The following is an 11,000-nucleotide window of genomic DNA, read 5'->3' as shown; positions in this document are numbered from 1 at the left end:
TGAAGAAAATAGGAAACTATTCATATATATATATTCGACTAGACTAGATTAATGAACAATTTGCATCAACCATTTACTACTTTTCTATAATTAATGAGAATTTTAATACAGCTTGAGAGTGCACCTAAGTTTGTGTTTCAACTTTTATAAAAATTAAATTCGATAAATATGGGAAATGTTTTTAGTTGAGAGCACATTTCGTTTAGTTAAACGTAAGCTAAATTCTTTCAATTGCCCCTAACTACTATTGCGATAGTATCAAAGGGTATTCAAGTTTCGTCACTTTGCTCTGCAACTACTCTTGGTTTGTTTTCATTTGATTTTGTTTTGTTTAGTGTTTTGTTTGCGGACACTTGGCAAATTGACAGTTGGCAGCTGGCAACTGGCACTAACTGAGCTGAGCTGAGAGTAACTTGCTGCCAACTGAGAGCAGAGAGTAGAGAACTGCTAGCTGTTTGGAGCAATTTACACGTCTCGCTTGTCGTCGCACGTGGCGTATGCGTAATTTAGTGCTGCATACTTTGCGGCTCAAATTTGCACTTTTGTGACTTGTTTAGCTACACTTTGCTGTGTGTGCTCTGAGCATTTCTGTGTGCTGTGCTGTGCTGTGTGTTGGGAGTGTGAGCTCACACTAACTGAACAGCACTTAAAATCAGGAATTCAATTATCTCCGAGACGGAGGAGAACACACACTGGCAGAAGGGAGTTGAATGCTGATGCTGATGCCATTTTGTACGCACTTTTCACACCTGCTGCTCGCCGCTTTCAAGGCCGCAGCAGCTGAGACTGAGAGTCGAGAGTTTAGTTTCCCTTACCCAACTCTGTTTTGTCTGACAGCTTTTCGTTTTTTTGTGCTGGGTGTAGCGTGGGACAACAATGGGGGATTCGCTTTGTGCCGGGGATTACATTCTTTTGGACGAGCACTTCATCTGCCCAGATAACAACACAGTGGGAGGAGAATGAAGGAGAGAGTTGGGTTAGGGTATCTCAGGTATCTGGAGCATCTAAATTAGCGCCGCTTTGGGAACAGTTTAATTATAATTTTTATTTGGCTGCAGCACAATTTATTTATCCCTCTCCCCAACAAATTAGCTTGAAAACAATTAACACCTGTTTTGTCGGCTGCTTTTGGCATCTACTTGAAACTAACAAGACCCCCTCTGCCTCTCCCTCCGCTGGTCGCCAACACATTTCCTGGGTTCAAATTGCCGCCGTTTCACGCTCGCGTTGTAAATGAAAAAAAGTTGCACAAAAAACTTTTCAAATTACAACGGAAATCCGTGAAAATCCTTTTAACAAAGCAAAACAGGCGGCAAAACACAGCAGAGAAGGTGCTGTAGGTAAATCTCTGAATGTGGGTTGTGTGCGACTCGGAGAATAGCATATTAGTGACGTTCCGCCGCTCCGACAACGACAGCAACCAAGACATCGTCGATGATGAACACGGCCTGATTATGATGGCGGTTTTTTCACGGTCCTCGACTTCAACTTCGAGTTCGAGCTCGAGAGTTCAGTGAAGCAACACGTGCGTTTTATCCTTGTCCAAGTCACGGCGTTGCTGCTCCTGAAGCTTCTGTAAATTGGTTTAGTTGCTTTCAGGGGAACGTAGGAACGTCAAGAAGGCGTGGCAAGAGAAAGTCAGAGTTCAGCTCTAGAGCGCGAAGCAGTTTTCACAGCCTCTTCAGATACATTTTCGAGCACTTTCAAAGTTTATTTATTGGTTCTCAGTCTGCAGCTCTGTCTGTATGCGAATGTGTGTGTATGTGTGTGTGTGTGCTGGTGTGAGTATTCTGTGTGTGAGAATTTGTGGCTCACTTGACAGCCACTGCTGCTGCTGTCTGCTGGCTGCCATCGACGTGAAGCTTTTAACTTTTAATGAAAATATTCAATTTTCAGGTGTTGCACATATTTAAAATTGTTGAAACTTTTGCGCCAGCTTCTCGCTAGCTTGACAGCTCAGCTTCTCCTCTAAGTGTGTGTGTGTGTGTATGCTTAATGCGTGTTGGCCTTCTTGGTTTGGGACAAAAGTTGTACTCGCAAAAAAGCAGCAACCTCTTGGTTCTCTTGAACCAACAACAGGACGAAAAAATGAAGAAAAACTTTTAAATATTTTAATATTAATTAAGAGAGAGAGCAGCAAAATTGGATAATTTGCATGCTTGTTGCTTTCGTTGTTCTTTTTGTTGTTGTTGTGGGGTTCTTTTGCCTGCTAATTGAATGAGATTCTTTTTGAAAGTTGATTTTTTGTTTGGCTTTTATTGGGGCAAGAGCGAACTAAGGACGACAGACGAGAGACGATAGACGATAGTCGAGGGGGAGAGAGAGAGACAACAGACGATGGTTTATTGAATTAGCAACCAAGTAAATCGGTTTTTTGTTTGGGGCCGCAATCGGAGTCAAAATGAATGAAAACATTAGCTCAATTCGTATCGAATTTTGGCCAGCAAATTGAAGTTGATTCAATTTTCGGCAGCCACTGCAGTTTTAACTCGATTGCCACATTGATTGACGGCTTGTGTTTGCCTTTGGCTCTGATTCTGTTTCTGATTCTGATTCTCGCTCGCTTTGATTTGGTTACGCACTCGTCGTCGTATTCGCACTTGATTCAGTTACAGTTGAGTTCTTGTCTCTCTGCTGATGATGTTTTCAGTTTAACGCTGCCCGAAAAGGAAACACACACTGCTCCTGCCAGATGCTGCGTTGGCTGCTTTTATAGTCCGCCGTGGAATCATTGAATGAAACTCGGCTTCAATTTGCTGCTTTCAATCGAATTTCTCTCTCTTAGCCGGCTGTAAACAAAGGACAGCTGTTGGCAAGGCTTGAAGGAAATGCCCTGTGTGTGGGAGCTTTTGCTTAGCGAAGACAAGCACTAATATTTACAGCTAAGCACTTGCTATAATTGGCAAGTGGCCATAAATTGAGGGCCAATTCGCTATAACCAAAGAGAAAGCGCATGAGCGAGGAGAGTCGCAAGAAAGAAAGAGAGCGTTGCATGTGAAAATGTGCGACAGGGATGCACCGTAAACAAAACGAAGGCAGCTTTCGTTGCGTTCGGTTCGATTGTCCGTCTCAGCGCGAGAAAGAGATGGGTCGTAAACAAAGACAGCTGCTCGGTGTCATTGTACTGCTCGGCGGAGCGCGCGCGGTTGCTCATTGAAAAAAAAAAAACGCTCTCATTGAGCAAAAAGGGGACAGCAAGGCTTGTGACTACCACAACGACGATGACAACGTGCTCTGAGTGGGTCAGGTGCAATGTTTGTTGCTGTTGCTGTCGCTGTTGCTGGCCCCCCGCCCAATAAAAATTGAATGCGCCAGCTGCGCGTGACTTGACTTTTTGCGGCCAGTGCAATTTTTAGAACTGACCCCTAATTGGCTTTTGACGGCATCGAAGAAGTGGTGCGCGAAGGGGGGGGAAGTCAGCTTTAAATCGGTTTACTGGCTGATCGCTTGACTGGCTCGATTCACTTGCCACTGCTAATGGCTGCTAATGATTATGACCCATCACGCAATTTGCGTGCTCATAACTTATGTAAATTACCTGTCTCTACCTATTTCTCTCTCTTTGTCTCTCTTTTTGGCTGTGGCTGATTTATTTTTAAATCCTCGTCGAGTAGAACGATGGCATATTTATTTTTAATATTACAATAATTATGATGACAAATGTGAATCGTATAAAAGCGCTCTATCTTTTGTCTTGGCTGACGGGGCGTATGCGTAATGTGCGCCCAGAGTCGCCAATTTTCCACTTATCGAGGGAAAAACAAATCAGATTCACTTGTCATCAATTACATCTAATGCCCGGATGTTGCCACATACTTGGTTCATGATCGTCAATAGACAGCTGCTGTTCACTTTGCACTCGTGTCGCGCCAGACTCTCGACTTAAAGTGTGTCAAAGTGCATTAAACAATTGCCATTTGTTTTTGTTTTGGGTGAGCTGGGCATGTGCCAATTGTGCTCAGGGGCGCACCTCCACGGGGGGTTTGACATTTGTGGACGTCATTAGACTTTTGCTCTTTCGCATTTGCCAAGTCTTGGAAAACCCTTTGAAAATGCAAATGACAACGCGAGCAAAACAAAGCCAAAGAAATGTTGAAATAATTTGCCAGTTTCGTTTGCCAGCAATCGCCCAAAACAAATGTGCTTTTCCCAGTTCACTTCTTGTTCAATTGCCGAGCCTAACAGACGCGTTTCTCACAAAGAAAGAAAACAGCTGGCAAGTGCGCCGATAAGTCTGCTGCGATAAATCTACTATATATCGAGTATATATATCTAGCGCATAGTTGAGTGTAAAGATCGTCAGTTGTCGGGTCGATTGCGAGTCGACTGGTTACGCGTCTTCAGTCGAGGTATTTCGTATTTCTGTTGTCTGGTTGTCCGGAAGTTAAGATACAGTCACGTCACGTCACGTAACCGTTAACACCTCAAAGCCAACCACAACGGACGAGGCAAGAACAAGTTAAGCTTGTTGTTGCTTCTGCTTCTGCTGTTGCTGCTGTTGCGGTTGCCGTTGCCGTTGCCGTTGCCGGTTGCGTCGTGATTGGAGGAGAAGGAGAAGGTGTCGCCTACTTGACATAATTGAATTTGCGGCGCAATAAACCGCAAAGCTGTCAAGCGGCGGCGTTCTTCGTTCGGCCTTGTCATCCGTTAAACTTTTGCTCCAGGTTGAAAGCCAGCAACACCAGTAAAACGGCTACAGCGGTGCAACGCATTCTGAAACTGTTGATGCAACAGCAGCTGAAACTGCTGCGTAAGTTCTTCCAAGTGACTGCGACGGCATTGTCGAAGCGTTAAGCATACGCAGCGTGGTACAGAAAAAAGAAAAGTTAAAGAAAGTTAAGTGTGTCGGTGTGAGTTGTGAAGTGATAGTGGCAAGTGCAGAGCGTACTTTAGAAGGGAGTGTGGCAAGTGGCAAGTGGATAATAACCAGCTCAACCCTGGGTAACTTGTGGCTAATCATTAGAGGTAAGTCCAGTGACGATGTCAGCGACGGCGGCGGCAACAGCTATGTAGCTATTAAAAGCTCATTTGCGAGACGCGCGAGGGAGGAGAGTGGAGGAGAAAGGGAGTGAAAGACAAGGAAACACATTAGAAAAGAAGGTTAAATTTCAAGTGGCAATTGACAACTAATCGACGAGAGAAAGGGAATCTCTCCCTAATGACCTTCGCGAGGGCGAACTATCGTGTCCAGCGGCAATTTACAGAAATGGATTAATTGAATAAGCTGTCAATGGACCGTAGGAATGTTACCACACTCGATTAAGTTGGCGCCAATTGAGCTCTGAGAGGAGAAACCTCAGCAGTCACAGTAGCAGCAGCAGCAGCCAAACAAGTCAATGTCAAGTTCAAGTTCGAGGTGGACCACAAATAGATGTACCAATAAATCGCCACTGACAGCGCACCAAAATTGAAATCACAACTAAATTGAGGAGGATGCCAGCCAACTAAAAGAGAACATATCGCGCAATTATCTCATCGAGTGGAAAAGAGAGAGAGAGAGGAGAGAGATCAACATGTTCGTCATGCAGTTGGCACGGAATTATGGCGAACAACCAAATTCAACCGGATCAGGGCGATCCGTTTGACATGTGGCATAGTTAAATTTGCATTCTATACTCGGCATGTGTAGAATAATTATGCCCTAAGCAATTGAATGTTTGCAGCTTGGTTCTTGGATTCGTGCCCAGAACAACGGCAGATTTCTTGATTTATTATGGCTGACAGTGCGATAGATCGATTGATGAGCAGAATGACAAAAAAACAGCAAAGGTGACACTGCATCTTTCTGCGCCCCCCAAATCGCATTTCAAGCCAATCGATTGGTGCCAAGAAAACTCAAGAAAAGTCAAGGAAAGGAGCAACAGCGTCATCGTCGGCTAATCAATTTTTGCTTGAGTCGTTTGGGAATTTTCCGCTTGATGATAATTATGAGACCGTCAATCAAACAGTTGCAAGTTGCGTGCCGGTTCCTGTTTCCCTCTCACTCACTCTCTCTCTCATTCTCTGACGCCATAATGAGAGCAGCATGGAGCAAAAGGGAGAATGAGATTGAGAGAGAGAGAGTGAGAGAGATAGATTATGGCACTCAACAACTTTGTGCTCCGAGGGCGAAAGCATAAAAGGGGCACGAAAGCGCAAAGAGTCGCGCATTCACAGGAGCACGCTTGAAGGATACAGAGCAGAGCTGAAAAGACATCGAGAGAGGAACGGAAGTAGGAAGCAGGAAAGTGCATAGTGAAAACGAAAGCTGAAAGTTGAACGCTTTAAGAGGCAAATCTCTTAAAAAAAAAGTGCAAGAAAGTGCCACCAAGTGATTAAAAAAGCAGACTTAAAAAGCGCACAGCGAATGTGTCTATTAACAGAGTGCAACTCGAGTCTCTAAATTGTGTGTGTGTGTAGAAGTGTGTGTTGGGTGTGACACAGATTCACTGAGCACAAGATTCACCAAATTGCAGCAAACAGCATCCGCATCGAGCTAAACCGAGTTGAGAGCTGAGTTCTGAGGAAATATCGATTAGTTGTTGACGAGGTGACGAACACAGTCGCCGGACCAGACTAGACCAGAAAGAACTGCCAGTCAACTGAGGAAGAACTGACGTCGAAGGTCGTCGTTGAATTCTAGGGGAAGCAGCCAGAGAAAAGCCACAACAACGGAGCCGTTAATCAAGCGAGATTTGTGGTTAGGCGCAGTCCGAGACGCCGCTAACAGCGCAACGCGAACTCTGACGGCCAAAAAGACAACGCCGCATCGGTAGGATTGGAGTTGGTTGTATTCCGGACATCGAGACACCGCTGAACAAATGGCTTACTTAATTAACATACTCAAGTTCAATGTGAAGTACTTAAAAAATCAATAATTGCACTTGTCTGTCAGTACTGTCCAGACACACACAGACAGCACAACCCACAACACACATCACCACCAACCAACATCATCAATATTAAAGTAATTCGAGCTGAAAAGGATATAAAACTCGTTGCCTCTCGCTCTCCACCTCCTCCTCAACCTTCTGCCTCTGTCTGTTGATTGGATTACGCTTGCTATCTCGCTCGCTCGCTCGAATTGTTGTTGCCTCTGTTGCGCATTGTCGCCTCGTGTCCTCTCAATGGAAAAGACGGAGAAATTTTCAGATTACCTCTTCGCCAAAATGGGACCACCGAATGTGACGGCAGCTATGCACGGCACCGAGCTGCCCCCCAAGACAACGGAACGCAGCGATGCCCCCTTGGAGTTGACGGGCTATAGGAAATGGCTGAGCGACAATCTCATGTTGCTCGTCACTCTCTCCGGCGTCCTACTCGGCGTCCTGCTGGGTGAGTACACAATTGTGGGCATTTTTATGGACAACTCAACTCAAGGATTCTCGCTTCACATCATTAGGGCTTTCGTTGCGTCCGCTGCAGTTGCATGGTGACTCCATAATGCTCATCTCGTATCCGGGAGAACTGTTTATGCGCGTGCTAAAGCTCATGATTCTGCCGTTGGTCATCTCCAGTTTGATTGCCGGCTCCGCCAGTCTCAATGCCAAAATGAATGGCAAGATTGCGCTGCGTACGCTGATCTATTTCGCAAGCACATCGCTGTTTAACGCTGCCCTGGGCATTGCTCTGGTGCTGCTCATACATCCTGGCAATCCGGATCTGCATAATGCGGACGATAGGGCGACGGACAGGAAGGCGGTGAAGCTGTTGGACAGTCTCTTGGATTTGGGCAGGTAAACAAACGAAAAATCGCGTGAAAGTCGCGTGTTTGAATGTTCACTGCTTGGTTGGAGTAATTGTCGTTCGAAAATCGCGTGTTATTGAACTACTTTGCTGTAAACTGCTTGCTAAACTATTTGTTTCGTAAGCAGTTAATCGCACGCAAATCGCGTCAAAATCGCGTGTGAAAAACGTGCAAGAGTCGCGTGAAGTGTGCACTGCTTAGGCGATTACTTGTTGCGCCGTGAACTGCTTGAACCACTACTTGCACTACACACCAACATACTCAAGCAGTTGCTAACTCCCATCCGCTCACTGCTTGCAGAAACGTGTTCCCCGACAACCTGTTCCAGGCATCAATTCAGCAGGCGCACACCGTCTATTTGCCCAAGCCGAGCATGTTGCGCAGCCTTAACGAGACGCTTAACGACACCGCCGTGGCCCTGCTGAATGGCGGAGTAGAGGCACAGCGTCAGCGACTGGAGGAAATCGAGGAGGTCGTCCTAGTGCGGGATGTCCAATATCGCAGTGGCACCAACACCCTGGGCATAGTGTTCTTCTGCTTGGTGTTTGGCACATTTCTCGGCACCATTGGCCAGAAGGGGCAGGTGGTGGTGGACTTCTTCGCCGCCGTGTTCGAGGTGATCATGAAGATGGTGACTTGCGTGATGTGGATGACGCCGTTGGGGATAAGTTCGGTCATCGCTGGCAAGATACTGAGCGTGGACAATCTGAGTCTGGTGATGGCGCAGCTGATTTGGTTCATCATCACGGTGGCCATTGGCGTTGTGATCTATCAGTTCATTGTGATGCAGGCGATTTACTTTGTGTTTGTGCGACGCAACCCATTCAAGTTCTACAAGGGGTTGATTGAGCCCATGCTAACCGCATTTGCCACCGCATCAACGTAAGCTCTAACTGTCACCTTCTCTCTGTCTCTTTGTCAAACTTGGAGAAGATTTCTCTCTCTCTCTCTCTCTGTTGAACGATTAACATGTTACAAGTATTTTTCCTTCTTTTTGGTTACAAATCGTGTTTGATTTGCCCTTCTTTTAATTTTCAAACACTCACAAAACTCATTCGAAAAAAAACCACTAAATCACAATACAACGAAAAAACGATTAATCGAATTGAACTCTAACTTCGATCGATCTGGCAACGACTGCAGCGCCGCCGCGTTGCCCATCACATTCCGCTGCATGAACGAGAAGCTTCGCATGGATCCTCGCATCACTCGCTTTGTCCTGCCCATTGGCTGCAACATCAACATGGATGGCACCGCTCTCTTTATCTCCGTCGCCTCCATCTTCATTGCCCAGATGAGCGGTATGGTCTTGGGCTTTGGCGAACTCCTCACCGTCCTGCTGACTTCGACCGCAGCCTCAATGAGCTCGGCCAGCGTGCCAAGTGCTGCTCTGGTTCTGCTGCTCGTCGTGCTCTCAGCCATCGATGCGCCCGTTCAGGATGTGACGCTGCTCTTCGCCGTCGACTGGTTCGTGTAAGTGGATTACCTAATCTGTGGTTATAGAATGAAATTATAGACTGCTCCTCACAGTGATCGCATTCGCACCACCAACAACATGCTAGGGGATTGTTACGCCGCCGCTGTCGTCGAGGAATTGTCGCGCAAGGAGCTGATGGCTTTGGATGCCGCTGCAGTCAATTATCAGGTTTATCTAACAAACAATTTCTCTTGCAACCTTTTGCTAACCGTGAGTTAACTGTAGGATCTCACCGTTGGCACGCCTAATGGACACCATGGTGGCCTCTTAGAGGGTCAAACGGAGCTGGAGGCGTCCAATAAGAGCGTCATGTCCGATGCCGTCGTCGTGGACATGAGCGCCGTCATGAATAATGTGAATCTTCAACAGGAGCACAGCAATCGACGTGTTTAAAGATGTCGAAATCCCCATATTTAATCAGAAGAAGGATTAAAGTCCTTAAGAAACTAGAGAACCACCAATAGACCACAGTGTTCCCCCCACAAAACAAGCAAAAGAAAACACAAAACACACCTTTTGATAGACGTTTTTGATTTTTGATAATTGCCAATCAATAGCATCAATCACAAACTGATTGTGAGACTGTCAAGCAAATGATTTTTAACAAAATCCCACCCCATAAGTTTCTCTTTATAGCTCTTTACTTATATGGTAAAATATATATACAGACGTGATCGCATTCGGATCGAATGTGTTGAGCGCAGTTTTCCACAAGGTCTGACCAAAATATCAATTGCAATTACTTAGCCACACATCGATTAAGATCGACGATAAACAATTACCAAACCCAATTACCAATTACCACTAAAACATACATTGTAGTAGAAGCAACCAAATATTATCGTAACCAAATATTGTAACCAAGAAACAAGAAGAAAATATGTATTCGGCATGCCGAATAGATGAAATACTCTTGCAGTTTAAAAGGAGGAAATATTTCCCTTCTATATCTATTTTGGTTTACTTAAACTGTAAATCATTTCAATTTCTGCAAGGGTATTACGTAAAATCCAAGAGGAAGAAGGAGAACAACGTTTTTTTGTGATGTGTTTTAAACTATGCATAATCTATGGGTATTATTTTGTAAGCTCGGCCGACTAGGCGGCCTTTTGTGATTGAGTCATTGACAGCATAGAATGGGAAAAGGGTTGGGAATATAGAATAGGACGCTGCGAGGGAAGTTGAAAACCTTCTTTTTTTATTTATACAATAATTTAATGTCAATTTTATTTTGTGTGCGTTTTAAAAGCGAATCGATTGTAAGTTTAGCAAAAATGCAAATGCAGGTTGTATACGAAGTTGGCCTAGATATATTGTAACCACCCAACCACCCAATCACACAACCACACAAGCAATCCCATAATGAATGAATATTTGTACTCAGACACAATCACACATACTCACATATTATCCCATTGCATTCGTAGACTGATAGTAGAATTAGTGTAATAACTGAGACATATTAGAGATCTATACAGAATACAATTATATATACCTTATATCGATAACTATATATACATACATGTAGACGATCCGACACTTGATTTAAATACAGAGAGAACATGAATAAAAGCTAAATAATTGACGCCTTTTTTTTAGATTGCCGACTGCAGCTCACAACGAGCTTGGGAAGCGATGATTTATCGACTTATCGATATGTCCATCGATTGTAACCTTAAGTATTCGCATGTTTGATTAGTTTGCTGCGCTAAAACGGATATTTGCCTATCAACATGGCCATAAATCGTGAAATCGATCGACCGACTTGACTCGAGTTGAGTTGTTTGGTAAGTGAAT

General features: G+C 44.8%; 1 protein-coding gene across 3 annotated transcripts; it reads left to right on the top strand.

The window, feature by feature from the left end:
• Nucleotides 1–4,177: 4,177 nt before the first annotated feature.
• LOC132786809 (excitatory amino acid transporter) lies at nucleotides 4,178–10,796 on the top strand. Of its 3 annotated transcripts, XM_060793496.1 has the most exons (8): nucleotides 4,178–4,349; nucleotides 4,665–4,965; nucleotides 7,132–7,314; nucleotides 7,382–7,715; nucleotides 8,027–8,608; nucleotides 8,870–9,199; nucleotides 9,257–9,371; nucleotides 9,429–10,796. In XM_060793496.1, the coding sequence occupies exons 3-8, from the start codon at nucleotides 7,149–7,151 to the stop codon at nucleotides 9,594–9,596; spliced, it is 1,695 nt and encodes a 564-aa protein (XP_060649479.1). In that variant the 5' UTR covers nucleotides 4,178–4,349; nucleotides 4,665–4,965; nucleotides 7,132–7,148; the 3' UTR covers nucleotides 9,597–10,796. The 3 variants fall into 3 exon arrangements, with proteins under 3 accessions (XP_060649479.1, XP_060649468.1, XP_060649458.1); XM_060793485.1 differs by having other exon boundaries at nucleotides 4,178–4,965; XM_060793475.1 differs by lacking the exons at nucleotides 4,178–4,349; nucleotides 4,665–4,965 and having other exon boundaries at nucleotides 6,136–7,314.
• The last annotated feature ends 204 nt before the right edge of the window (nucleotides 10,797–11,000 follow it).

Source organism: Drosophila nasuta, chromosome 2L (genome assembly GCF_023558535.2).
Source record: "Drosophila nasuta strain 15112-1781.00 chromosome 2L, ASM2355853v1, whole genome shotgun sequence".
Taxonomy (NCBI): Eukaryota; Metazoa; Arthropoda; class Insecta; order Diptera; family Drosophilidae; genus Drosophila; species Drosophila nasuta.
This window is presented reverse-complemented; position numbering and strand designations above follow the sequence as displayed.